This window comes from Sebastes umbrosus, chromosome 21 (genome assembly GCF_015220745.1).
Source record: "Sebastes umbrosus isolate fSebUmb1 chromosome 21, fSebUmb1.pri, whole genome shotgun sequence".
Classification (NCBI taxonomy): domain Eukaryota; kingdom Metazoa; phylum Chordata; class Actinopteri; order Perciformes; family Sebastidae; genus Sebastes; species Sebastes umbrosus.
Genome location: NC_051289.1, coordinates 14186506 through 14212375, shown reverse-complemented (window position 1 = coordinate 14212375; position 25870 = coordinate 14186506). Strand labels below are relative to the sequence as shown.

Sequence of the window (25870 nt, the reverse complement as noted above, 5' to 3'; positions counted from 1 at the left end):
TGTTTTTGTCAGATGACTTTCTTATTGTAATACCTGTCTTCTTCATGTAACCAGACAAAAATGAACACATACAAGCAGTTATCTTGATTTATTTAGCACACATATTTTTAATAGTGTGATGTTGAAACTTAATAAAAATGGACTGGGTGTTTTACAGATGACTTCACAGAGCAAAAAGCTGAAATCCACTGAAAGTGGTACGATTATACGTATCATCAAAAATATGATAGCCTGAGATCTGAACCATGTAGACCACATCTCCCTTTTCCAGTTGAAGAACAAATGCATTAGACAAAGAGACATAACCTCCGGCATCATTTGCATCGTAACCTCTAGTTATTATCTTGTCATTGTGATACAGATAAACACTTATATAAGTTGAAGTTAATACACCCCACCCATTGAATCTGAAGTAGTAGGCTCCTCTGGCTGGGGCTGTGAAGATACCTGCAACAAAGGAGAAATTCAGCGAGGAGTCAGAACTGTCTTTCACCCTTCTCACTATTAAATTATGTCTTCTGTTAATTCAATAGGAACATGTTTCTAATTGCTTTGTTCCGGCTATATCAGTGTGTTTCTCGCCAAAAGCTCTTGGTTTGGTTTTTGTTGCCTTGTATGCACAAGCAGATCTGTTTCCTCAGCAGAAAACCGCTCGCTTCTCAAATTTGCTGAATTTGCCATTTAAATAGCAACGCGCCAATAAGCAGATGCACCTGGCCATACATAATATGTGTGTAGGTGAAAGAGCTGTGTACCTGTAGTTGGGTTGTAGGCCTGGCCGATATTGGTGAAGACTTTACTGAACTTAAGTGTGGTGTGAGTATTGAAGGGTCCAATGACTCCCGCGTCAGTAAGACCAACTGAAAACGCCACCTTTGGACGGTCTGTGGGAATGTAGAAGATGCACATAGAGAACACGTCACTGATTTACAGTCTATGAACAAATGAACCTGAACATGTGCTGTGTTGAAAAAATGTTTTCCTCATTGACATAATGATATTCAACCATACAGCTTAGTGACACTGCAGTCATTTGGAGGCTGATATCCAGCAGACTTTGAATTCCAGTAGAATCAGTAACAGCTGAATAACATCACTTCTGCTTAATTTATTAACAGTAGTTATAAATATTGATATCACTCTGCATTTTGCTGCTCTGAATATGCTAATTAGTTACCAGTTCCATCCTCACTATTAGCATAATGTGACATCTTGACTTTTAATAATGGTTTAGGAAACTTACCTGCATTCTCTCTCTTGATCTCTTCCACCTCGTTTTCACTGGAGCTCATTCTGGTTTCCAACACTGTGAACACATTTAACATTTTTATTGTAAAAAAGAATTATGTTTGTCAGTTTTCACATTTTTCATTGATCACTTTGTAATCCTACCTGTGTTCTTATTTTCGCTTGCTGTTACTCTAGCCAGAAGATCTGCAATAAAGGGAAACAATTAAGAAATAGATTAGTTCAACAACTGGATGTAAAACCTCAAATGTAAATATTATTGCGGAGGCATTATGTTTTCGGATTGTCTATCCGTCTATTCTCGTGAAAACGATATCTTAGGACTGGAGGAAATTTCTTCAAATTTGACACAACCGTCCAGTTGGACTCAATGATTAACTGATTAGAATTTGGGTGTCAAAGGTCAAAGCCTCTTTGACCTCACAAAACATGTTTTTGGCCATAACTCAAGAATTCATACACTAATTATAACAATTTCACAGAAATGTCTAACAGGATAAAATGATGAAGTGATGTCATTATGGACTTGGATGTAAACGTCAACTTGACTGGTTGGTGGAGTCATACAACCACGAGGCGGTTATTCTAGTTAAAGGTCTTATTGATAACATTTTTATGTAAACTAATATTTAAAAAAAAAAAATACAACATCCACAGAGCTTTTAGAAAGGTACCGAATAAAAGTATGGTTCTTCCTGAAAAGAAAAATATTATGCTTGTGATCATTTTAAAAATGTTGGCAGGTCCAAAATTAATGTTTTGTTTATCTCTGTGGAAGATATCTGACGTTTGGTTCCCATTTCTAACAAGGCTTGTGAGCCAATAGTAAAACGACGTTGGTATCACGTGGTATCTCTGGGTCGTCAGTTAGTGTGGAAAAAACGGATAAATGAGCAATGGAACGGGTGAGGGAGGGTGCGAGATATAGTGTCTGAATGTTATTCAGCTTGTTATCACCTTTAATTATGTTTTTGTAACTTACCCATGTTCTCTCTCTTGAGCTCCTCCACCTCATTTTCACTGGAGCTCATTCTGGTTTCCAACACTGAACACATTTAACATTTTTATCGTAAAATAGAATTATGTTTGTCAGTTTTCACATTTTTCATTGATCACTTTGTAATCCTACCTGTGTTCTTATTTTCGCTTGCTGTTACTCTAGCCAGAAGATCTGCAATAAAGGGAAACAATTAATAAATAGATTAGTTCAACAACCGGATGTAAAACCTCAAAAGTAAATGTTGTTGCGGAGGCATTATGTTTTCGGATTGTCCATCCGTCGCGATATCTTAGGAACGTCTGGAGGAAATTTCTTCAAATTTGGCACAACCGTCCACCTTTAATTATGTTTTTTGCAACTTACCCATGTTCTGTCTCTTGAGCTCTGCGACCGCATTTTCACTGGTGTTCATTCTGGCCTCCAAAACTGTGAAAAGTTACAAAAGTTTAACTGTAAACTTCACTACGATCATTGCCTCACTAAATATGTTTTCAGTGTTAACATAATATACCATTATTATAGCTGACCTGTATTGTCTCTCCTGAGTTCTTCCACCTTGTTGTTACTGGAACCTATTCTCGCCCCCAATACTGCAAAAACATTTTCCACCAAAAGGTTAATTATGCCCTGACCCTTATCTTTGTCTCACTTATAGTATATTATCATTGCATAACATACAGTATTATGCCAAATTATACATTTAGATTTTATAGCTTACCTATGTTCTCTCTCTGGAGGTCCTTGATCACATTTTCATTGGCGCTCATTCTGGCCTCTAAAACTGTGAACACATTTAATGTTTTTCATTGTGAAGTAGCTTTTCCACCAAAAGGTTTATTATGAGTGTTATATCTTAATCTCACTAGATACATACAGTACACACTGCAAACCTTAAAGACATAATTACTTTTTACTCTGGAGGTTTACTAAATAGGAAACTGTCACAAATATGAATTCATTTTATATATATTTATGAACGTAAACAGATGTAAATGTTTACCTGCATTCTTGCTTTCACTGGCTGTCAGTCTGGCCTGTGTGGCTGGGTTTAAAGCAATAAATTAGTCCTAAAAGTAATCAGTGCCATTAATGAACATTGCATGAATCTGTGCAGCACTATGTGACTGACAATCAGTATGTTTTATTAAATGTGTCACCTGTATTATCTTGCTCCAGCTTCTCGATCTTGCTCTTGCTGTTCCTCAGCTCCACCTTTTGTTCGATGGCCATGTCTCTCAGCTCCTTCAGCTCAGTCCAGATGTCAGGGGTGATGCTGGTCTGGCTGCTGCTCTGATCACCCTGAAGCTCAAATTGAACCTCTATATTGTTGTTCCCTCTATCTGCCTGGATGATATCGTTCCCTGTCTCCCCTTCTCTCTCACTCTGAGCCCATGTCCATTGCAGACAGAACAGCAACGCCACACAAACTGCAGCACTCCTCATTCTGAAATATCACCTGTTTAGACAGCGAGATGCAGTCTGACACGTCTCGCTTATTTTCCTTCTTTATATACACGTAAAACAGGTCACTGAAGAGGCGTATGAGAATTAAACAGGTGTCTTTGATAACAAATTTAAAATACCTCAAAACATCCTTGAACACTGAGCTGATTTTAAAGTAAACGACAAATAGTTAGAATGATGTTCTATTAAATTAATTCATAATGCATGCTTTTAAAATGACATTATTGTTTAATGATCATGAGCACAATACCGTTTGTGTAATTTCAGTCTAAGTGTGTATGGTTTGATTTCCCAGACTTAGGTTATAAAGAGTTAAGTTAGGAGATATGACATCTGATTCATATTTATTAACACTAGAACTTAACATGTTTTCAAACTGTGTAGACTTTGTTTGTTTTTGTCAGATGACTTTCTTATTGTAATACCTGTCTTCTTCATGTAACCAGACAAAAATGAACACATACAAGCAGTTATCTTGATTTATTTAGCACACATATTTTTAATAGTGTGATGTTGAAACTTAATAAAAATGGACTGGGTGTTTTACAGATGACTTCACAGAGCAAAAAGCTGAAATCCACTGAAAGTGGTACGATTATACGTATCATCAAAAATATGATAGCCTGAGATCTGAACCATGTAGACCACATCTCCCTTTTCCAGTTGAAGAACAAATGCATTAGACAAAGAGACATAACCTCCGGCATCATTTGCATCGTAACCTCTAGTTATTATCTTGTCATTGTGATACAGATAAACACTTATATAAGTTGAAGTTAATACACCCCACCCATTGAATCTGAAGTAGTAGGCTCCTCTGGCTGGGGCTGTGAAGATACCTGCAACAAAGGAGAAATTCAGCGAGGAGTCAGAACTGTCTTTCACCCTTCTCACTATTAAATTATGTCTTCTGTTAATTCAATAGGAACATGTTTCTAATTGCTTTGTTCCGGCTATATCAGTGTGTTTCTCGCCAAAAGCTCTTGGTTTGGTTTTTGTTGCCTTGTATGCACAAGCAGATCTGTTTCCTCAGCAGAAAACCGCTCGCTTCTCAAATTTGCTGAATTTGCCATTTAAATAGCAACGCGCCAATAAGCAGATGCACCTGGCCATACATAATATGTGTGTAGGTGAAAGAGCTGTGTACCTGTAGTTGGGTTGTAGGCCTGGCCGATATTGGTGAAGACTTTACTGAACTTAAGTGTGGTGTGAGTATTGAAGGGTCCAATGACTCCCGCGTCAGTAAGACCAACTGAAAACGCCACCTTTGGACGGTCTGTGGGAATGTAGAAGATGCACATAGAGAACACGTCACTGATTTACAGTCTATGAACAAATGAACCTGAACATGTGCTGTGTTGAAAAAATGTTTTCCTCATTGACATAATGATATTCAACCATACAGCTTAGTGACACTGCAGTCATTTGGAGGCTGATATCCAGCAGACTTTGAATTCCAGTAGAATCAGTAACAGCTGAATAACATCACTTCTGCTTAATTTATTAACAGTAGTTATAAATATTGATATCACTCTGCATTTTGCTGCTCTGAATATGCTAATTAGTTACCAGTTCCATCCTCACTATTAGCATAATGTGACATCTTGACTTTTAATAATGGTTTAGGAAACTTACCTGCATTCTCTCTCTTGATCTCTTCCACCTCGTTTTCACTGGAGCTCATTCTGGTTTCCAACACTGAACACATTTAACATTTTTATTGTAAAAAAGAATTATGTTTGTCAGTTTTCACATTTTTCATTGATCACTTTGTAATCCTACCTGTGTTCTTATTTTCGCTTGCTGTTACTCTCGCCAGAAGATCTGCAATAAAGGGAAACAATTAATAAATAGATTAGTTCAACAACTGGATGTAAAACCTCAAATGTAAATATTATTGCGGAGGCATTATGTTTTCGGATTGTCTATCCGTCTATTCTCGTGAAAACGATATCTTAGGACTGGAGGAAATTTCTTCAAATTTGACACAACCGTCTAGTTGGACTCAATGATTAACTGATTAGAATTTGGGTGTCAAAGGTCAAAGCCTCTTTGACCTCACAAAACATGTTTTTGGCCATAACTCAAGAATTCATACACTAATTATAACAATTTCACAGAAATGTCTAACAGGATAAAATGATGAAGTGATGTCATTATGGACTTGGATGTAAACGTCAACTTGACTGGTTGGTGGAGTCATACAACCACGAGGCGGTTATTCTAGTTAAAGGTCTTATTGATAACATTTTTATGTAAACTAATATTTAAAAAAAAAAAATACAACATCCACAGAGCTTTTAGAAAGGTGCCGAATAAAAGTATGGTTCTTCCTGAAAAGAAAAATATTATGCTTGTGATCATTTTAAAAATGTTGGCAGGTCCAAAATTAATGTTTTGTTTATCTCTGTGGAAGATATCTGACGTTTGGTTCCCATTTCTAACAAGGCTTGTGAGCCAATAGTAAAACGACGTTGGTATCACGTGGTATCTCTGGGTCGTCAGTTAGTGTGGAAAAAACGGATAAATGAGCAATGGAACGGGTGAGGGAGGGTGCGAGATATAGTGTCTGAATGTTATTCAGCTTGTTATCACCTTTAATTATGTTTTTGTAACTTACCCATGTTCTCTCTCTTGAGCTCCTCCACCTCGTTTTCACTGGAGCTCATTCTGGTTTCCAATACTGAACACATTTAACATTTTTATTGTAAAAAAGAATTATGTTTGTCAGTTTTCACATTTTTCATTGATCACTTTGTAATCCTACCTGTGTTCTTATTTTCGCTTGCTGTTACTCTAGCCAGAAGATCTGCAATAAAGGGAAACAATTAATAAATAGATTAGTTCAACAACCGGATGTAAAACCTCAAAAGTAAATGTTGTTGCGGAGGCATTATGTTTTCGTATTGTCCATCCGTCGCGATATCTTAGGAACGTCTGGAGGAAATTTCTTCAAATTTGGCACAACCGTCCACCTTTAATTATGTTTTTGCAACTTACCCATGTTCTGTCTCTTGAGCTCTGCGACCGCATTTTCACTGGTGTTCATTCTGGCCTCCAAAACTGTGAAAAGTTACAAAAGTTTAACTGTAAACTTCACTACGATCATTGCCTCACTAAATATGTTTTCATTTTTAACATAATATACCATTATTATAGCTGACCTGTATTGTCTCTCCTGAGTTCTTCCACCTTGTTGTTACTGGAACCTATTCTCGCCCCCAATACTGCAAAAACATTTTCCACCAAAAGGTTAATTATGCCCTGACCCTTATCTTTGTCTCACTTATAGTATATTATCATTGCATAACATACAGTAGTATGCCAAATTTCACATTTAGATTTTGTAACTTACCTATGTTCGCTCTCTTGAGCTCTGCGACCACATTTTCACTGGTGTTCATTCTGGCCTCCAAAACTGTGAAAAGTTACAAAAGTTTAACTGTAAACTTCACTTCGATCATTGCCTCACTAAATAAGTTTTCAGTGTTAACATAATATACCATTATTATAGCTGACCTGTATTGTCTCTCCTGAGTTCTTCCACCTTTTTGTTACTGGCACTTATTCTCGCCCCCAATACTGCAAAAACATTTTCCACCAAAAGATTAATTATTCCCTGACCCTTATCTTTGTCTCACTTATAGTATATTATCATTGCATAACATACAGTATTATGCCAAATTATACATTTAGATTTTGTAACTTACCTATGTTCTCTCTCTGGAGCTCCTTGATCACATTTTCATTGGCGCTCATTCTGGCCTCTAAAACTGTGAACACATTTAATGTTTTTCATTGTGAAGTAGCTTTTCCACCAAAAGGTTTATTATGAGTGTTATATCTTAATCTCACTAGATACATACAGTACACACTGCAAACCTTAAAGACATAATTACTTTTTACTCTGGAGGTTTACTAAATAGGAAACTGTCACAAATATGAATTCATTTTATATATATTTATGAACGTAAACAGATGTAAATGTTTACCTGCATTCTTGCTTTCACTGGCTGTCAGTCTGGCCTGTGTGGCTGGGTTTTAAAGCAATAAATTAGTCCTAAAAGTAATCAGTGCCATTAATGAACATTGCATGAATCTGTGCAGCACTATGTGACTGACAATCAGTATGTTTTATTAAATGTGTCACCTGTATTATCTTGCTCCAGCTTCTCGATCTTGCTCTTGCTGTTCCTCAGCTCCACCTTTTGTTCGATGGCCATGTCTCTCAGCTCCTTCAGCTCAGTCCAGATGTCAGGGGTGATGCTGGTCTGGCTGCTGCTCTGATCACCCTGAAGCTCAAATTGAACCTCTATATTGTTGTTCCCTCTATCTGCCTGGATAATATCGTTCCCTGTCTCCCCTTCTCTCTCACTCTGAGCCCATGTCCATTGCAGACAGAACAGCAACGCCACACAAACTGCAGCACTCCTCATTCTGAAATATCACCTGTTTAGACAGCGAGATGCAGTCTGACACGTCTCGCTTATTTTCCTTCTTTATATACACGTAAAACAGGTCACTGAAGAGGCGTATGAGAATTAAACAGGTGTCTTTGATAACAAATTTAAAATACCTCAAAACATCCTTGAACACTGAGCTGATTTTAAAGTAAACGACAAATAGTTAGAATGATGTTCTATTAAATTAATTCATAATGCATGCTTTTAAAATGACATTATTGTTTAATGATCATGAGCACAATACCGTTTGTGTAATTTCAGTCTAAGTGTGTATGGTTTGATTTCCCAGACTTAGGTTATAAAGAGTTAAGTTAGGAGATATGACATCTGATTCATATTTATTAACACTAGAACTTAACATGTTTTCAAACTGTGTAGACTTTGTTTGTTTTTGTCAGATGACTTTCTTATTGTAATACCTGTCTTCTTCATGTAACCAGACAAAAATGAACACATACAAGCAGTTATCTTGATTTATTTAGCACACATATTTTTAATAGTGTGATGTTGAAACTTAATAAAAATGGACTGGGTGTTTTACAGATGACTTCACAGAGCAAAAAGCTGAAATCCACTGAAAGTGGTACGATTATACGTATCATCAAAAATATGATAGCCTGAGATCTGAACCATGTAGACCACATCTCCCTTTTCCAGTTGAAGAACAAATGCATTAGACAAAGAGACATAACCTCCGGCATCATTTGCATCGTAACCTCTAGTTATTATCTTGTCATTGTGATACAGATAAACACTTATATAAGTTGAAGTTAATACACCCCACCCATTGAATCTGAAGTAGTAGGCTCCTCTGGCTGGGGCTGTGAAGATACCTGCAACAAAGGAGAAATTCAGCGAGGAGTCAGAACTGTCTTTCACCCTTCTCACTATTAAATTATGTCTTCTGTTAATTCAATAGGAACATGTTTCTAATTGCTTTGTTCCGGCTATATCAGTGTGTTTCTCGCCAAAAGCTCTTGGTTTGGTTTTTGTTGCCTTGTATGCACAAGCAGATCTGTTTCCTCAGCAGAAAACCGCTCGCTTCTCAAATTTGCTGAATTTGCCATTTAAATAGCAACGCGCCAATAAGCAGACAAACCTGGCCATACATAATATGTGTGTAGGTGAAAGAGCTGTGTACCTGTAGTTGGGTTGTAGGCCTGGCCGATATTGGTGAAGACTTTACTGAACTTAAGTGTGGTGTCAGTATTGAAGGGTCCAATATTTCCCGCGTCAGAAAGACCAACTGAAAACGCCACCTTTGGACGGTCTGTGGGAATGTAGAAGATGCACATAGAGAACACGTCACTGATTTACAGTCTATGAACAAATGAACCTGAACATGTGCTGTGTTGAAAAAATGTTTTCCTCATTGACATAATGATATTCAACCATACAGCTTAGTGACACTGCAGTCATTTGGAGGCTGATATCCAGCAGACTTTGAATTCCAGTAGAATCAGTAACAGCTGAATAACATCACTTCTGCTTAATTTATTAACAGTAGTTATAAATATTGATATCACTCTGCATTTTGCTGCTCTAAATATGCTAATTAGTTACCAGTTCCATCCTCACTATTAGCATAATGTGACATCTTGACTTTTAATAATGGTTTAGGAAACTTACCTGCATTCTCTCTCTTGATCTCTTCCACCTCGTTTTCACTGGAGCTCATTCTGGTTTCCAACACTGTGAACACATTTAACATTTTTATTGTAAAAAAGAATTATGTTTGTCAGTTTTCACATTTTTCATTGATCACTTTGTAATCCTACCTGTGTTCTTATTTTCGCTTGCTGTTACTCTCGCCAGAAGATCTGCAATAAAGGGAAACAATTAAGAAATAGATTAGTTCAACAACCGGATGTAAAACCTCAAATGTAAATATTATTGCGGAGGCATTATGTTTTCGGATTGTCTATCCGTCTATTCTCGTGAAAACGATATCTTAGGACTGGAGGAAATTTCTTCAAATTTGACACAACCGTCCAGTTGGACTCAATGATTAACTGATTAGAATTTGGGTGTCAAAGGTCAAAGCCTCTTTGACCTCACAAAACATGTTTTTGGCCATAACTCAAGAATTCATACACTAATTATAACAATTTCACAGAAATGTCTAACAGGATAAAATGATGAAGTGATGTCATTATGGACTTGGATGTAAACGTCAACTTGACTGGTTGGTGGAGTCATACAACCACGAGGCGATTATTCTAGTTAAAGGTCTTATTGATAACATTTTTATGTAAACTAATATTTAAAAAAAAAAAATACAACATCCACAGAGCTTTTAGAAAGGTGCCGAATAAAAGTATGGTTCTTCCTGAAAAAAAATATATTATGATTGTGATCATTTTAAAAATGTTGGCAGGTCCAAAATTAATGTTTTGTTTATCTCTGTGGAAGATATCTGACGTTTGGTTCCCATTTCTAAGAAGGCTTGTGAGCCAATAGTAAAACGACGTTGGTATCACGTGGTATCTCTGGGTCGTCAGTTAGTGTGGAAAAAACGGATAAATGAGCAATGGAACGGGTGAGGGAGGGTGCGAGATATAGTGGCTGAATGTTATTCAGCTTGTTATCACCTTTAATTATGTTTTTGTAACTTACCCATGTTCTCTCTCTTGATCTCTTCCACCTCGTTTTCACTGGAGCTCATTCTGGTTTCCAACACTGAACACATTTAACATTTTTATCGTAAAATAGAATTATGTTTGTCAGTTTTCACATTTTTCATTGATCACTTTGTAATCCTACCTGTGTTCTTATTTTCGCTTGCTGTTACTCTCGCCAGAAGATCTGCAATAAAGGGAAACAATTAATAAATAGATTAGTTCAACAACCGGATGTAAAACCTCAAAAGTAAATGTTGTTGCGGAGGCATTATGTTTTCGGATTGTCCATCCGTCGCGATATCTTAGGAACGTCTGGAGGAAATTTCTTCAAATTTGGCACAACCGTCCACCTTTAATTATGTTTTTGTAACTTACCCATGTTCTGTCTCTTGAGCTCTGCGACCGCATTTTCACTGGTGTTCATTCTGGCCTCCAAAACTATGAAAAGTTACAAAAGTTTAACTGTAAACTTCACTTTGATCATTGCCTCACTAAATATGTTTTCATTGTTAACATAATATACCATTATTATAGCTGACCTGTATTGTCTCTCCTGAGTTCTTCCACCTTGTTGTTACTGGCACTTATTCTCGCCCCCAATACTGCAAAAACATTTTCCACCAAAAGGTTAATTATGCCCTGACCCTTTTCTTTATCTCACTTATAGTATATTATCATTGCATAACATACAGTATTATGCCAAATTATACATTTAGATTTTGTAGCTTACCTATGTTCTCTCTCTGGAGGTCCTTGATCACATTTTCATTGGCGCTCATTCTGGCCTCTAAAACTGTGAACACATTTAATGTTTTTCATTGTGAAGTAGCTTTTCCACCAAAAGGTTTATTATGAGTCTTATATCTTAATCTCACTAGATACACACAGTACACACTGCAAACCTTAAAGACATAATTACTTTTTACTCTGGAGGTTTACTAAATAGGAAACTGTCACAAATATGAATTCATTTTATATATATTTATAAAAGTAAACAGATGTAAATGTTTACCTGCATTCTTGCTTTCACTGGCTGTCAGTCTGGCCTGTGTGGCTGGGTTTAAAGCAATAAATTAGTCCTAAAAGTAATCAGTGGCATTAATGAACATTGCATGAATCTGTGCAGCACTATGTGACTGACAATCAGTATGTTTTATTAAATGTGTCACCTGTATTATCTTGCTCCAGCTTCTCGATCTTGCTCTTGCTGTACCTCAGCTCCACCTTTTGTTCGATGGCCATGTCTCTCAGCTCCTTCAGCTCAGTCCAGATGTCAGGGGTGATGCTGGTCTGGCTGCTGCTCTGATCACCCTGAAGCTCAAATTGAACCTCTATATTGTTGTTCCCTTCATCTGCCTGGATGATATCGTTCCCTGTCTCCCCTCCTCTCTCACCCTGAGCCCAAGTCCATTGCAGACAGAACAGCAACGCCAGACAAACTGCAGCACTCCTCATTCTGAAATATCACCTGTTTAGACAGCGAGATGCAGTCTGACACGTCTTGCTCATTTTCCTTCTTTATATACACGTAAAAAAAGTCACTGAAGAGGCGTATGAGAATTAAACAGGTGTCTTTGATAGCAAATTTAAAAATACCTCAAAAGATCCTTGAACACTGAGCTGATTTTAAAGTAAACGACAAACAGTTAGAATGATGTTCTGTTAAATTAATTCATAATGCATGCTTTTAAAATAACATTAATGTTGAATGATCATGAGCGTTGGTCAAATTTCAGTCTAAGTACGTATGGTTGGATTTCCCAGACTTAAATTATAAAGGGTTAAATTAGGAGATTGTTCTTCTTATGTGGATTTAAATATCCTAAAATTAAAGCTGACAGTCAGCACTGTAACCTCATTGTCATTCTTTTATATCACATCTAATGTGTTGCAGAACAAAGCCACCACAACAAAAAATATTCACTGTCCAAATACATACAGACTGCATTGCATTCTATACTCTTCTCCGTATAGCTTTGTTTGGAGTAAGGTGTTTACAGTAGTAGGGTTTTGTCCCGGGAAACTGGATTCTCGGGATTACATATCCATTTCCCGTTTCCTGAGAAATATAATAACAGGAACATAGAAAAGCTAGTTATGTTCTAGGCGTAATCCAAATAGGCTGATACATGCAAAATATACTAGGAGTCAGCAGGGATGCAAAACTCAGCAGCACAACGGTAACTTCTTTTGAGCCCGCCAAATTCATCTATTGTACTAGCACTGACTGTAGTAGGTCTGTTCTGTTCTTAAAGGTCACATATTATGTTCATTTTCAGGTTCATATTTTAATTTTCCACTGGAACATGTTTACATGCTGTAATGTTCAAAAACCTCTTTATTGTTCTCATACTCTCTACTTGAATATGCCTCTATTCACCCTCTGTCTGAAAAGCTTGGGTTCAGCGCCCCCCCCCCCCCCCCTGAAAAAGCCCAGTCTGCTCTGATTGGTCAGTGTTTGCGAGTCTCCGCTGTTTTTATTTTCCATTGTAGCTTTCAAAATAACATTAATGGTTAAACTCTAAATGGCAGTGTTCAATCTTTTTGCAGTGTGTATGGGTTGATTTTCCAGACTAAGATTAATCCAAGCTATTCTTATAAAAGTCAAGTCTTGTATTAATGTGTCTGGGAAACCATCTCTCCGTGTTTACCAGGTTTACATAGTGCTGAATGGTGAAGATGGGTTCTCGCAGACAAGAGAACTACAAGTCCCAGGATGCACTCTGTTCAGGAGGAACTCTCAAGACACCTTTATAGTCAGGTAAAATCCAAATATTTCCAAATATTACTTTCAACAAGACAAAAAATAAAGTGTTGGGGCACCCAGGTAGCTCACCTGGTAGAGCCGAAGTCCTATGTACCAAGGCAGTACACTAGTTTTCCACATAAAATCAATACACAGTATGCTATACATTTTTACTACGATAATACTTAAGAGTAGCTTTAAGTTTGGTTTGCTCATTCATAAACTCTTCAATGTATTCTCTGTCTCTGTCGCCACAGTGCAGCAGACAGCCTGGGCCCAGTGAGGGGGGTTCACATCTGGCATGACAACTCTGGACCCTCCCCGAACTGGTACCTCAAACAAGTTGAGGTATCCGAGGTAAGATCCACCTGTTAAGTGTTTGTGAATGTTTTGTTTCTTCGGTGCGTGGACTTTCAATTCCACCATCAAGATGGTTTGGTTGTCTACTTTTAATACAGGTGAGCAGGTGTCATGTGAAACAACGTGCTTGGCTCTTTGTCGGTCAGTGCTGGTTGGCTGTGAACAAAGCTGATGGCCGGGTGGAGAGAATGCTGCGAGTTTGCACTCAGGGAATAGGCTTTTTTAAGGTATAGTGCTCACACACACACACATGAACACACAGATACAAAAAAAACATGTTTTAATCTCTTCTCCCATGTGATCCTGGGTCTCCACCTGTATGCTTTCAGATGTTGTGTCTCAAGCTATCTGACTACTTGGCCGACTATCACATCTGGATATCTGTATACAGCTGCCCCTGCCCTAACTCGTTCACACACACTCAAAGACTTGGCGTGAGCCTGCTGCTACTGTTGGGAAACGCTTGTGTCAACACAGTGATCATATCACAAATGGATAATCGGGTAGGTACAAAAAAAAAAAACCTTCAGAGTTTGACATTTGGTACATGAGAGTTTCAAAACATGTTACCCGTAATAACCAACACGTTCTGTCAGCTCGTCACATACTGACACTTTGTCAGACCCCTCGGCGTCACTTTTTTGTTGCAGTTAAACACAGGCTTAATGTTGTGAATTCAACAAAAACACCTGCTTAGGTTCAGGCAACAAAAACCCTGAGTTAGGTTTAGGAAAATACAACATGGTTGGGCTTAAAATTGTTACGTTTTTACAGTGCAAATGTGACTCGACGTTTTGAACTCGGGACACGAACGATCAGCTGATTGTAAAGTGAAAGGGAAACGTAACACAGGGGACAGCGGTCTCCAATACGTCACCACAGTACTTTCCCTGTGCGTTTACTGTTGCCACAGATGGGTTCATATTGTAGGTGATGGAAAGCCCGTCGCGTTTCCTACCGCCGCAAAAGGGTGCCTTTATTGGCGGTATCAAACGCCGACGGCTGTGACAAAGTGTTGGTATTTGACGCCCTGGGAATGAGAACATGCTGTAATAACACTGTTTTTCCTGATCACTTGTTTGCAGTTGCCTTTCGAGTTGGGAATCATAGATGTATCGGCTGTTTCTGTGACAACTGGAGTATTAGGTGTGGTGGCAGCGTTGCCCGTAGCAGCAATTATATCATTCCTGTTCCGACTGCGTGAGGTCAAGCTGACAGGGTCAGGAGGCCAACTCACGAAGGGCAGAAAGACTGAAAAGGACCTTTTTGAAGGTTTGTACTTAAAAAGAGTGAGATTTGGTTCAACACTGAATTTCTTCTCTTTCTTAAGAATGGACAATGAAATTGAAAGTTTTTTTTCCTACAGTATGACATAGATCATTGGTTCCCAATCTTTTTCCTTAATGGGACCCCTTTTCTATCTTTGAGTAAAGTGACGACTCCTGACTAAGTGACATATTTGATCAAAATTTCATATTATATTCAGTGCATAACAATAACAGCACAGAACAACTGATGAACTGTACAATTAATCCAAATAGCAAACTCAATAACTGCAGGAATTGTGTGTAAAACAGGCGATTTGGATGAATTTTGAGCAGATTATTTCCTATGAATATTGCATCAGAGATGAGTTTTCCTGTTATTTTTAGGAACTTTTCTCTTATTCTCTGTCTGTATTATTATTATTTTAAATTTTTAACAATCATTCATACTTAAATAATAATCTAAACTTTAAAAATAATAATTTCATCTAGTTTTCTTCACAGAAATGAATGAAATGCTGAGATATAGGCCAACTGTATATTTTTTTTAAAAGTTGTCTTACACCCCTTAAAATCAACTAGGCCTCGAAACCTCAGTGAAGCTTTGGCGACACCTAGTGGGGGTCAGGACCCTCAGGTTGGGAACCAGTAACATAAATTACCATTTGGCTGTTTGATTTTGTTTTTTTATCAGAACATAATTAATCTGCTTTGTCTATCATTCAAATATATAATTTTTTATTTACCCTTTTTGCATTTTCTTCTTTCCTTGTCTACTTGCCTCCCTTCGTATTATTTCATTGTTGTTTTTTCCTCCTCACAGATGCTCTTTCAGTGAATGACAGTATATTTGAGCCCCATCTCTCATGGAACAGTCTTCAGCATTGGACGCAGGAAGCCTGGAGGAAGAAATACCAGGTTAAACTCACTGTTTCCCTTTCTCTATATCTTTGCTCCCACAATATTTTTCATCCCTATCTGACCCTTCTTCTTGTGTTTGTAGGGCACGGACCTGCTGTCAGTGTCCACTACGATTCTGGAAAATAAAAACACAGATAAAGAACCTGTAATCCAAACAGATGAAGTCCTACGAAAGGAGGACGCTTCAGCAGTTGAGAACAACATGGGACCAACGCTTCAAAATGTGTTGCTGATTACTGAGAGGAACAATGTTGATCAAACACCTCAGGAAAAAGAGTTTGATCTGTTGAGTGAAAGCAGCAGGTTTCCTGGGACCCAGAGAGCTGTTTTGTCCGGTAAGAGGGATGGAGTTAAAGCTATTCAGAAGGAGAAAGATCCTCAAGGAAAGTGTTCATCTGACTGCAGCTTTGAGGAAGACGGCCATCACCAGGCAGCGTGTCCTGGTCACCAACTCATCAACAGGCTGAGAGGGAGAGAATTCAGACCAGTATCTCAGTGGTGTCACCATCTGGCCTGGACTCTGTGTCTGCTGTTGGCCCTCTCCTGCTTGCTGCTTTCTGCAGTGCTGGGAATGAGGTAGCAGATGTTTGATGGCATTAATTAGATGATTGTGACAATGTATGAAGCCAGTGTTGTGGATTATGTTACTTAATTGATTTCTTATTATTTCTGACTTTTTGAAACATGATTTAAAGCCTGTGTTATTGTATGTCATGTCTGAGTCAAACCTATGTACATGTGTGTGTTTTCATGTGTCAGGTTCAGCAGCAGCAAGGTTCTGCTATGGATACACTCTCTTTTCTTCTCCCTGATGTCTTCCATCTTCATCATCCAGCCAGCCGTGGTAAACTAATACCAGCCTTTTGTAAACTATATTTCAAATGAATATACATATAAGCTGCAATCCTAAAGTAAAATTAACTAAAAAAAAAAAAAAGTAATTTACTCTTAACTATTTACAGTGTACATAAAAACATGTTCTTTTCCTTTTCCAGATAATTACAGTGGCCGTGGCTGTCTCCTTGTGGTACAGGAAAAGATCAGACTTTCATAGTTTCTCCAGTATAAGAGAGATTGAGAAAGGTACTATAAGACTGTGGAGTAGCAACGGTGTTAAGCAACCAGCAGAGCAGTTTGGGACATCTGCCTTTCCCCAGGAAAGATGCTCATACCTTGAAAAGGTGATAGCCAGACTCTACTTTATTCTGTTCTCATCCATTTTTTATGCCTCTGCACCGGCAACACACCTGGCCAGAAGCATAATGTTTTTTGGGTTGTCTGTACGTCCGTACATACTTTTGTCCGGTTCTCGTGAATGCAATCGTAGAAACGCCTTGAGCAAATTTCTTCAAATTTGGCATAAACGTCCACTTGGACTCAAGGATAAACTGATTAGGTTTTGGTGGTCAAAGGTCAAGGTCGCTGTGACCTCACGTCCGTCCCATTCTCATTATATCTCAGGAACGGCTTGAGTAAATTTCTTCAAATTTGATACAAACGGCCACTTGGATTCAAGGATGACCTGACCAATTTTGGTTCTCAAAGGTCAAGGTCACTATGACCTCACAAAACCCGTTTTTGGCCATAACTCTTAGTAATTCTGACAAGTTCACACAAATGTCTAATAGGATAAAATGATGAAGTGATGAAATTTTGAACAGACATGGATGTAAACTGCAACTTGACTGGTTGACGGAGGCATACAACCGCTAGGCGGTTATTCTCGTTTTCTATTAAAACGTTAAATATGTATATTAAATAATTATTTAAATCAATTATCTCTGATTGACAGCTGCTTGCAGCTCGTCAGCGAGCCCGGTACCTCCGTCTTGTGCGTCCGCCGACTCCAGCAGAGCTGAGGAAAACCCGTGGGAAGAGAAGAAGAGAGACACTCATCCATAACACTCTCAGGTGTGTATGTGTGTTTTTGTGCATGTGTGCACCTGTTTATATATGATTAAAGCTATGTTAGGAATTATCTCCTTCTCTTTTCATCCAGGGATTTATCCGTCTGTGGCTCCATGCTTTTCCTGATGCTGTGTATAAATTATGGCAGCTCATTCACTGACCATTACCACCTCAATAAAGCTGTCAGAAAACAGTTTATAAGGTAATATGCACACACATGCTGTCTCTCTCTTTGTCCCTGTTGCTCTCTGACAAACTCCAAAATCATAATTTTATCTTTCAACAGGGGCCAAGATGATGCATTTATGTCAATGCAAAAGCATGAGCACTGGTGGAAGTGGGCACAGACCAGTCTCCCCAATTTACTGTACAAGAATGCATCAGCAGCAACTGAGGTAAGCTGCAAAAGCTCTGCAGTGATTCATCACTCCATGAAAGTTTCTAAAATCCAATGACAAGATTCATCCATCTAATGGCATTCAATGAAAATATGAAAAAAATGTATGTTGACCATGTATGCACATCTCTACAACCCACTGAAAGAAATGTTACTGTGGAGGAAAGATCTTGTTTTCTATTTCATCATTATGAAACTAAACAAACATTTTCATCAACAGTCACACATCTTGATTGGAGAGCCAATCCTGTGGAGGACGGAGGTGTCCAGCTTGTTGCAGGGCCCGGTAAGTAACAAAAGGAGACATGCTTTCACATGTAGTATTCCACTATTTATTTCAACTAAATTCACAATTTTTATAACAAGCATGTGTCATTATAATTTCAGTTACTGGGAAAATAACTCTGATAATTTTTTTAAATGTTGGGTTGACAAAAAATGTGCTTGAGGAGGAAACAATTCTTATTTTCACACATTGAAAACAAAGATTGGTAATAGCTTTTCATAATAAATAAAGTATGTGATATTTTAATATTCTGTTTGTTGTGAAATAACAGCAAAATAACCAAATATTTCTTGAATGATCCAGTGCAATGCTTTAATTTAAAAGAGAATAATCAGTCACATGGTATACTCACACATCATTCAAGACCTTCTCAAGACATCATTGCACTTTGCTCTAACTCCCCCTGTAGAGAGCGCTGTTTCACAAACACTGGCCCATGCCATATATACTGTAGTAGTCCAGTGATGCATTTCAGTAACTGTCAAGATACTGAATGTGGACAGATGTGGACAGACACCACAGCTGAGTATGGTATTTTAACTAATAGATACCACCATGAATCTTCCCAAGTTGATTACTTACATTAAGGCAATTATTGTTTGTGTCACAGGTTTTCTGAAATTGTATGTGTATGCAAATGAGGCATTATCTTATGAAGTATACTAATTTGCACACAGAACAGAAATCTGAACATTGGATAAAGCCAGCTTCAAAATTCTCGTTTCATTTTGTTGACATGTTGGAGTCAAAGGTTTTTACAGAGGAAATTTGAGATATCTCTTTATATCGCTCTATAAATCAGAAATTTTTCCCCCCTGTTTTTAGGAATAAGAAGTTCTATAAATCAAGCTATGAATGATATATGAACCATCTCCCTTGTAAAATACATCAGAATATAGATAGGAATGAAACTGGAAAGTTTGGTGTATGTAAGTGCTACTGAAGTGGAGATTTCTGGCTCAGACTCTGAGAAATAAAAATATTTTGTTCCATACCTTTTGCAAGACACTACAAGTGAATAGGGTAAACATGTTTAACTAGTAGATATCTCGATGAAACTTCCCCAGTTGATTACTTATTTTTTTGTATTTCAAGTTTTCTGAAATGTTATGTTTAAATATGCAAATGAGGCATTATCTAATGCCATCTTTTGGTGAATTTAGATGAAATCTACAGACACAAATAGACAAAGTGTAGTAAAATAAACACCAAAATGTGTAATTTGGGTGTTTTCTTTCCACTAGTCTGAAAAACGACATGTTGTGGAAGCAAAATATCCCAAAATTTCAAAATTGTCTATGTACTGTGTATGACTATTCAGGTCTTAGTTCCTATGGCAACGCCTCCAAGGACATGTGGTCACCTGGGCTGCTACTTGGGACCAAGTGCTACAGTTGGCTTAGGCCACACAAAGTGAGGAACAGACACACACACACATACAGTAGAAAGGATTGTTATTTGAGTTTTTCCAAATGACTCTAATGTCTGTTATATTGTCACTGCCATCATTCAGTTGTCCTCTGCTCTTCTGCAGGACTGATGCTGCGTCCAAACTAAAGCTCCTGCATTCAGGTGGCTGGCTGGCCAGACAAACAATGTCCGTCCACTTCACCTTGTTCAGCCCTGCCCCCAACTTGTTCACCAGTGTGACCATGCTCGCTGAGCAGAGCCCCACCGGCGTTCTGCTGCCCTCTGTCAAAGTCCAGTCAGTCAGGGTGTATCACACTTCTGCTGTGTGGGACTATGTTGTTATGGTGTGCCAGGTAAAAAGAGAAAAACAAACAAAACACTGCACATTTTGATTCCATCTCATGAGATTTTAGGTCAGTTTTTGTCAAAATCCTTAAAGGGATAGTTTAGATGTTTTGAAGTGGGGTTGTATGTCATATAAGTCAGTGTATTACCTACAGTGGATGACGGTCGGCACGCTCCCAGCTTAGAGAAGCAGACAGGTGTTACCGCACGGAAGCTAAGCGATGTATTGCTGTGGACGGGGCCGGCAGCAAAACATATTTTAACCACCTAAAAGAAAGTCTCACCTAAAAAAAATCTATATCAGTTTAAGTGTACGCTATATTAAGAATATTTGCATCGATTTATCTTGCCATCAGACAGCCCTTTCCGACGGGGAACTGAAGCCATTATCTATGTTCTCTTCAAAGCTACCAGACTCCTTTGACAAAAACAGTTATTTTACATTGAAGAACACAGGAGTTACCACTGCCTTGATCTGTTAGTTTGTTTGTGTTATTGTGTGACTTTAGTGTTTTAAAGGTTAGTTCGGATTCACCAAAGTCACACAATAACACAAACAAACTAACAGATCGAGGCAGCGGTAGACCAGCAATTCCTGTGTTCTGCGAAGTAAAATTACTGTTTTTGTCAAAGGAGTCTGGTGGCTTTTGAAGAGAACATAGAAAACGGCTTCAGTTCCTCTTCAGAAAGGGCTGTCCGACGGCAAGGTAAAGCGGTGAAAATATTCTAAATATAGCGTACACTTAAACTGATGTTGTTTTGTTCGCCATCTACTGTAGGTAATAGATGGACTATGGATAAGTACCTCATACAACCCCAATTTTAAAAAAAACAGAACAATCCCTTTAAAGTTCCCTGTGTGTTTTCTTCCTCCCCTCCAGCTCCTCTTCCTTCTCTTGTCTCTGCTGCAACTCTGTAATCAAGTGCACACTGTAGGGCAGCAAGGGCTGATGGGATACTTGAGGAAACCCTGCAACTGGTTGGAAGTGAGTCCGCCACATATGCATAAACATACACAGGCAAAAATGATTAATACCAACATAATAAACTCAAAAAAAGATTAAAAGACCTGCATGCACACAGTTTGAAGATACAGTAGACACATGCACAGGCACGGCACACACACTCGGCCACACACCAGTACAAACAAGATCATAATGACCTAACTGAGAGGGTACAGTAACCTGTTGCTCTTAAACTAACATACCTGTGAAGCTTGAAGGTCAAAGCACACTGCAGAAGAATGATATGTACCTGATTATGCTTTTACCGCTGTAATAATATACCTTACTTTCTCTTTTTTTCTCTGTTTTGCAGGTCAGTGTGCTGACAGTATCTTTAGTGTACTTTGTTTATTACATCTATCACTCCATTATTATCTTGGAGGTTGTGGAGCTGCTCCAGAGACACAACTACACGGGACATGTTGATGTCAGCCTCCTGGCTACCTGGGAACAAGTGAGAGAAAGAAAGAGACAAAAACAAATATTTACTGTTGAGAAAACAGTTCACTGCCTGTCCTGCTTTAATTTATTTCAGTGCCATCCTTTGGAAAAATGAAAGAGATCTGTCTTTAAAGAGATAAATATGTTTATTGGCAGAGCATTATTAAAAAATTACATTTAGTTATAATACTTTTTAAGAAGACACACTGTGTACAAGGGTTGTTGTTTTTGTTAGACACACTCCTATTAAATACACAAGGAAAGCCTTTAGAGATCATGGTGTGGGTTTTAATGATTGACAGGGATTAAGATGTCTTTTGTGTCTGCAGTATATTCGTACTCTGCGTGGCGCTACGCTCTTCCTTCTCACCATGAAGTGTGTGATTGTGTTGAGGGTGAACAGGACTTTGGCCGCCTCTGCTACACTCCTCACCCGCTCACTCTCCAGCCTTTTCTGGCCAACGGTAAACACATTGTGCAGCATTACCACCAGTTAGGAAAGGTCTTCATTCCAATTGCTACCTTGAAATATTATTTAACACGTAACTCACAGGTATAGGTCACAGTTTTCAAATTATATATGATTATTTCATCCGAAATTGTGTTGTTTGTAGGGAAATATAATAACACCTGCACTCCTGTCCAGTTGGAAAATGACTGGGAATTATAAAGGCAATTTATTTCTGGAGATACTGTGTCCTACCCACATATGAAATGCTGATATTTTTTCTAGATTTTCACCCTCTTAAAGCAGCTGTCTAAGACCTGTTCATATGGGTATTTGTCTCTAAAATGTCTGGATGTTATTATTCTAAAGTAGGCAAAGAGCAAGCTCACTAGACAGACAGGAAAGATAAAAACGGTCTCAATCTTCTGTCCCAGATTTCAGGTCTTATCCTGATGGTGGCGCTGGCCTGCGTGGGCAATCTCCTGTTTGTACAAAGCTCCTGGGCCTTCAGCTCACTTTCCCGCTCCCTTCAGACCCTCCTCTGTCACTGCTGGGGTCAGAGGGCCGTTAAGGGACTCCTCTTCTCTTGGCGTGATTTCCTTTACCGTGGAGCTCTCCATCTGTCCTCTGTGGTGTGGACAGCAGTGGTACATATACAGTATACTATATGATATAAAGCTGTTTTTATTTGTAAAAAATGTGACTGAATGGGTGTGATTAGCTGATTTATGCATACAAATACGTCTTTGCACTACTTATTCTCAGTGGAAGAAACTATCAGTCAGAGTCTGAACAGCCGTCTTTCTTTCTTGTAGGTGATAGGTGTGGTGTCCTCATTGGTCAGAAGTGCCAAAAGATCTCACAGCAGAGGAAATGTCTTCACCGTAGCAGAATTAGCCGACTACATCAGACGGAGGGTCTCTGAGTTCACTGGGCAGCATAGACAAGCATGGATTGAAAATCATGTGGAACGGAGGGTGAGGAAAACGCTGCTCAGTCCATAAAAAGTGTCAAGTCAACGATAAAACTGAGATTCTTTATAAAAAAAATCCATTTTACAGACTATTGATGTTGCTCTGTATCATTTTAAATACATAATATATGTCAGATTACCTTGGTGTGAACATCTGAGACTATAGTCAGGATTATATTTCATGCTACTGTGTGCGTTTCTTAAAATTAAGACCACATTTCCCATAAATCCTGTTGCATTATATCATCCTCAAATGTAACACATTATATTTGTAGAGTTTACAATAACATTGTCTTCTGGTTTTTCCAGACGTATTACTTTGAGGAGTTTGAAAGCTTAGTAGATGAACTGTTGTTCAGACTCAACGCCCTCTCAAACAGTCCGCACCACACTCTGCCCCCCAAAGCCCATCGCTACAAGGAGGAGGACAGTCCTGTCATCTCACCCACACGGGAGCCCTCCAACATGGACGCACAGGTGAGCCAGACTCAAAAATCTAGAAAAAAAAGACACAGACATATGCATACAGTGCATGCACACTTGCTCTCAAACACACTATTTTAAAAAGGTGCATTTTGGAAAGCCGATGCTGTTTGCACACCGTGTGTTTCTGTTACAGGACCTTGTAAGAACACAAAAGACAGAAGAGATGATGATTAATGATCACACAGATGTCAGTGGCCATGGAGGACCCCTTCCTGTATCTCACCTGCTCAGGTAATAGCATTTTTCTAGCATCTACTTAGGCTATAGACCATTCTTAAGCAAAATTCAAATATCATAAATTGCAAAATGTTTGTTTTTGTTCCGTAAACTGAAAATCTATACATAAAGTATCAAGCAAAAGACAAATTCTCATGTTTTTCTGCATGACACTGCATTACCAGGTCTAAGCTTGAATTGGAAACACTGCAGTTCCTGCAGCAGAGAGGCCAAAGGAGAGACCATTCCACCTCAGACAATGTTTTAGCATCGGATACTTCACATCAACCTGGAACAAAAGCCGAAGAAAACCCAAAAGACAGAGAGCTCCAGACTTATTTAAAGGCACAAAACTGTCCGTCCCTACCAGAGTCAGCATCACTAATCAGGGTTTGGACAGAAGATGTTCTGGAGAAGCAGGCTGACCAATGGACTAAAACAAATGACAACTGCTGCTTAAGTAAGACTCAGGCCACACATACAGAGGTGGTGGTGGAAGTTCTGGTCCATGAGGAGCCTGCGAGTGTAGAGCCAGATAAACAGTAGCGTCCTTATGGAGATGACATTTGTGGCTGGGACACTACAAGCATTTTTCAAAAGACAAGATCTGCAAGGTCTGTATTTTCTATTCTATTAAGATGTATGTGCCCAGCATCTTATTTCATCTGCTTAATTAGAAAATAATGAATGTCTGCCATATCCTGATGTGCCCTGAGAGGAGCCACAGGCTAAATCAGGGCTCCTATCACTAGGAGGGTAGGAGGAAGAACATTTCTCTGTTTGCCCTGCTACCAGCCAGACATGTTACCCTGTTTTATCCAGTGCGACTAAAGTGAGTTATTCCTCAGGTTTATCACTTAGATAATGTCATGCCTCTGTGTTCACTTTATGACTCAATTCCCATGTAATGGAATATTGTTTTTATTCAAATATTATCTGACTTTGCTTTGACAATTAAGACGATTGAGTAGATGCATGTGCAATGTTTTATGTCATGCATCTCCATTTGTTTGTGTATTAATGCAGATACACCACTTGGTGATGTCAAAGGGGAAACTCATCTGAAATAAAGTCTTTTTTTGGTGGAATTTACGGGCTCTCTTTCCCTAATTCTGGTTACCTCATGTCCAATGTTTAAATGTCCCTAGTCTCCCAACTTGGATTACATAACCATTTGAAATAAGATTTTTTGATACTTAGTACTTGCATTGTTGCAAAACTTGTTAATAAAGTGATTTGTTTTCCACTTTTCCAATAAGAAATCAAATCTGCAATTAGGCATATTATTTATCAATCACCCAACCTGATTCCATAAGAGCTGACTGCTATGTTATCGTGGCGATGTACACCAAATAAAGGGACCTTAATGCGCTGGCAATCCAAAAAGTATTTTTAATGTATTTATATTGATGCATCAAAGTTGAACATGTTTTGTAAAGCACTATTTCTTTGCAAAAAAATGAAAGTCATTGGTGTCAATTTATATATATATATTTTTTTATAAGAATACCTTCTGAATAGTCCTGAAGATATACCCTCAAGATATTTGAGGATACTGATTTGCTATAATTTATATATATATAAGATATGCCCTTATAAGATATACCCTATATATAAGATATACCCTCAAGATATATATATATATATATATATATATATATATATATATATATATATATATATATATATATATATAAATTATAGCAAATCAGTATCCTCAAATATCTTGAGGGTATATCTTCATTCTATTATATATGAATATATATATATATATTATATATAATGTATAATATATAATATATTATATATATAATATATTATATATAATACATTATATTATATATATAATACATTATGTTATATATATA

General features: G+C 38.1%; 3 protein-coding genes and 1 long non-coding RNA gene across 4 annotated transcripts in view; 1 reads left to right on the top strand and 3 right to left on the bottom strand.

Annotated features, from left to right (window-relative positions):
• The window catches only part of LOC119480939 (polycystic kidney disease 1 like 1), a 49291-nt gene extending 24207 nt beyond the window's left edge, over positions 1–25084 (top strand). Inside the window, exons 32-53 of the mRNA XM_037757597.1 lie at positions 13451–13557; positions 13800–13899; positions 14001–14129; positions 14232–14405; positions 14988–15191; positions 16171–16664; positions 16848–16932; positions 17063–17269; positions 17881–17999; positions 18088–18198; positions 18283–18391; positions 18614–18679; positions 20001–20092; positions 20214–20442; positions 21316–21420; positions 21752–21892; positions 22209–22343; positions 22762–22974; positions 23143–23304; positions 23610–23777; positions 23920–24017; positions 24188–25084. Of these exons, the coding sequence (XP_037613525.1) occupies positions 13451–13557; positions 13800–13899; positions 14001–14129; positions 14232–14405; positions 14988–15191; positions 16171–16664; positions 16848–16932; positions 17063–17269; positions 17881–17999; positions 18088–18198; positions 18283–18391; positions 18614–18679; positions 20001–20092; positions 20214–20442; positions 21316–21420; positions 21752–21892; positions 22209–22343; positions 22762–22974; positions 23143–23304; positions 23610–23777; positions 23920–24017; positions 24188–24548 (3609 nt within the window). The 3' untranslated portion in view covers positions 24549–25084. The remainder of the gene's footprint in view (positions 1–13450; positions 13558–13799; positions 13900–14000; positions 14130–14231; positions 14406–14987; positions 15192–16170; positions 16665–16847; positions 16933–17062; positions 17270–17880; positions 18000–18087; positions 18199–18282; positions 18392–18613; positions 18680–20000; positions 20093–20213; positions 20443–21315; positions 21421–21751; positions 21893–22208; positions 22344–22761; positions 22975–23142; positions 23305–23609; positions 23778–23919; positions 24018–24187) is intronic.
• LOC119480210 (heavy metal-binding protein HIP-like) lies at positions 74–3691 on the bottom strand. The gene is made up of 6 exons (XM_037756260.1): positions 3406–3691; positions 2231–2293; positions 1393–1434; positions 1244–1306; positions 756–884; positions 74–447 (listed from the first exon to the last, which is right to left on the bottom strand). The coding sequence occupies exons 1-6, from the start codon at positions 3689–3691 to the stop codon at positions 164–166; spliced, it is 867 nt and encodes a 288-aa protein (XP_037612188.1). The 3' UTR covers positions 74–163.
• Positions 4178–8148, bottom strand: LOC119480211 (heavy metal-binding protein HIP-like). The gene is made up of 6 exons (XM_037756261.1): positions 7863–8148; positions 6333–6395; positions 5495–5536; positions 5348–5410; positions 4860–4988; positions 4178–4551 (listed from the first exon to the last, which is right to left on the bottom strand). The coding sequence occupies exons 1-6, from the start codon at positions 8146–8148 to the stop codon at positions 4268–4270; spliced, it is 867 nt and encodes a 288-aa protein (XP_037612189.1). The 3' UTR covers positions 4178–4267.
• Positions 8635–9448, bottom strand: LOC119480212. The gene is made up of 2 exons (XR_005204855.1): positions 9317–9448; positions 8635–9008 (listed from the first exon to the last, which is right to left on the bottom strand). It is a non-coding gene; the product is annotated as an uncharacterized LOC119480212 (long non-coding RNA).
• Positions 25085–25870: the final 786 nt, after the last annotated feature.

Bases quoted from the DNA above. Each gene is read 5' to 3' on its own strand.
- LOC119480210 (XM_037756260.1), bottom strand. From the start codon at position 3,691: ATGAGGAGTGCTGCAGTTTGTGTGGCGTTGCTGTTCTGTCTGCAATGG. The intron at 1,435-2,230 runs GTAAGTTACAAA...CCTTTATTGCAG, and splicing joins GCTCAAGAGAGAGAACATGG to ATCTTCTGGCTAGAGTAACA. The intron at 1,307-1,392 runs GTAGGATTACAA...ATGTGTTCACAG, and splicing joins AAGCGAAAATAAGAACACAG to TGTTGGAAACCAGAATGAGC.
- LOC119480211 (XM_037756261.1), bottom strand. From the start codon at position 8,148: ATGAGGAGTGCTGCAGTTTGTGTGGCGTTGCTGTTCTGTCTGCAATGG. The intron at 6,396-7,862 runs GTGACACATTTA...AAATGTGTTCAG, and splicing joins GCTGGAGCAAGATAATACAG to TATTGGAAACCAGAATGAGC. The intron at 5,537-6,332 runs GTAAGTTACAAA...CCTTTATTGCAG, and splicing joins GCTCAAGAGAGAGAACATGG to ATCTTCTGGCGAGAGTAACA.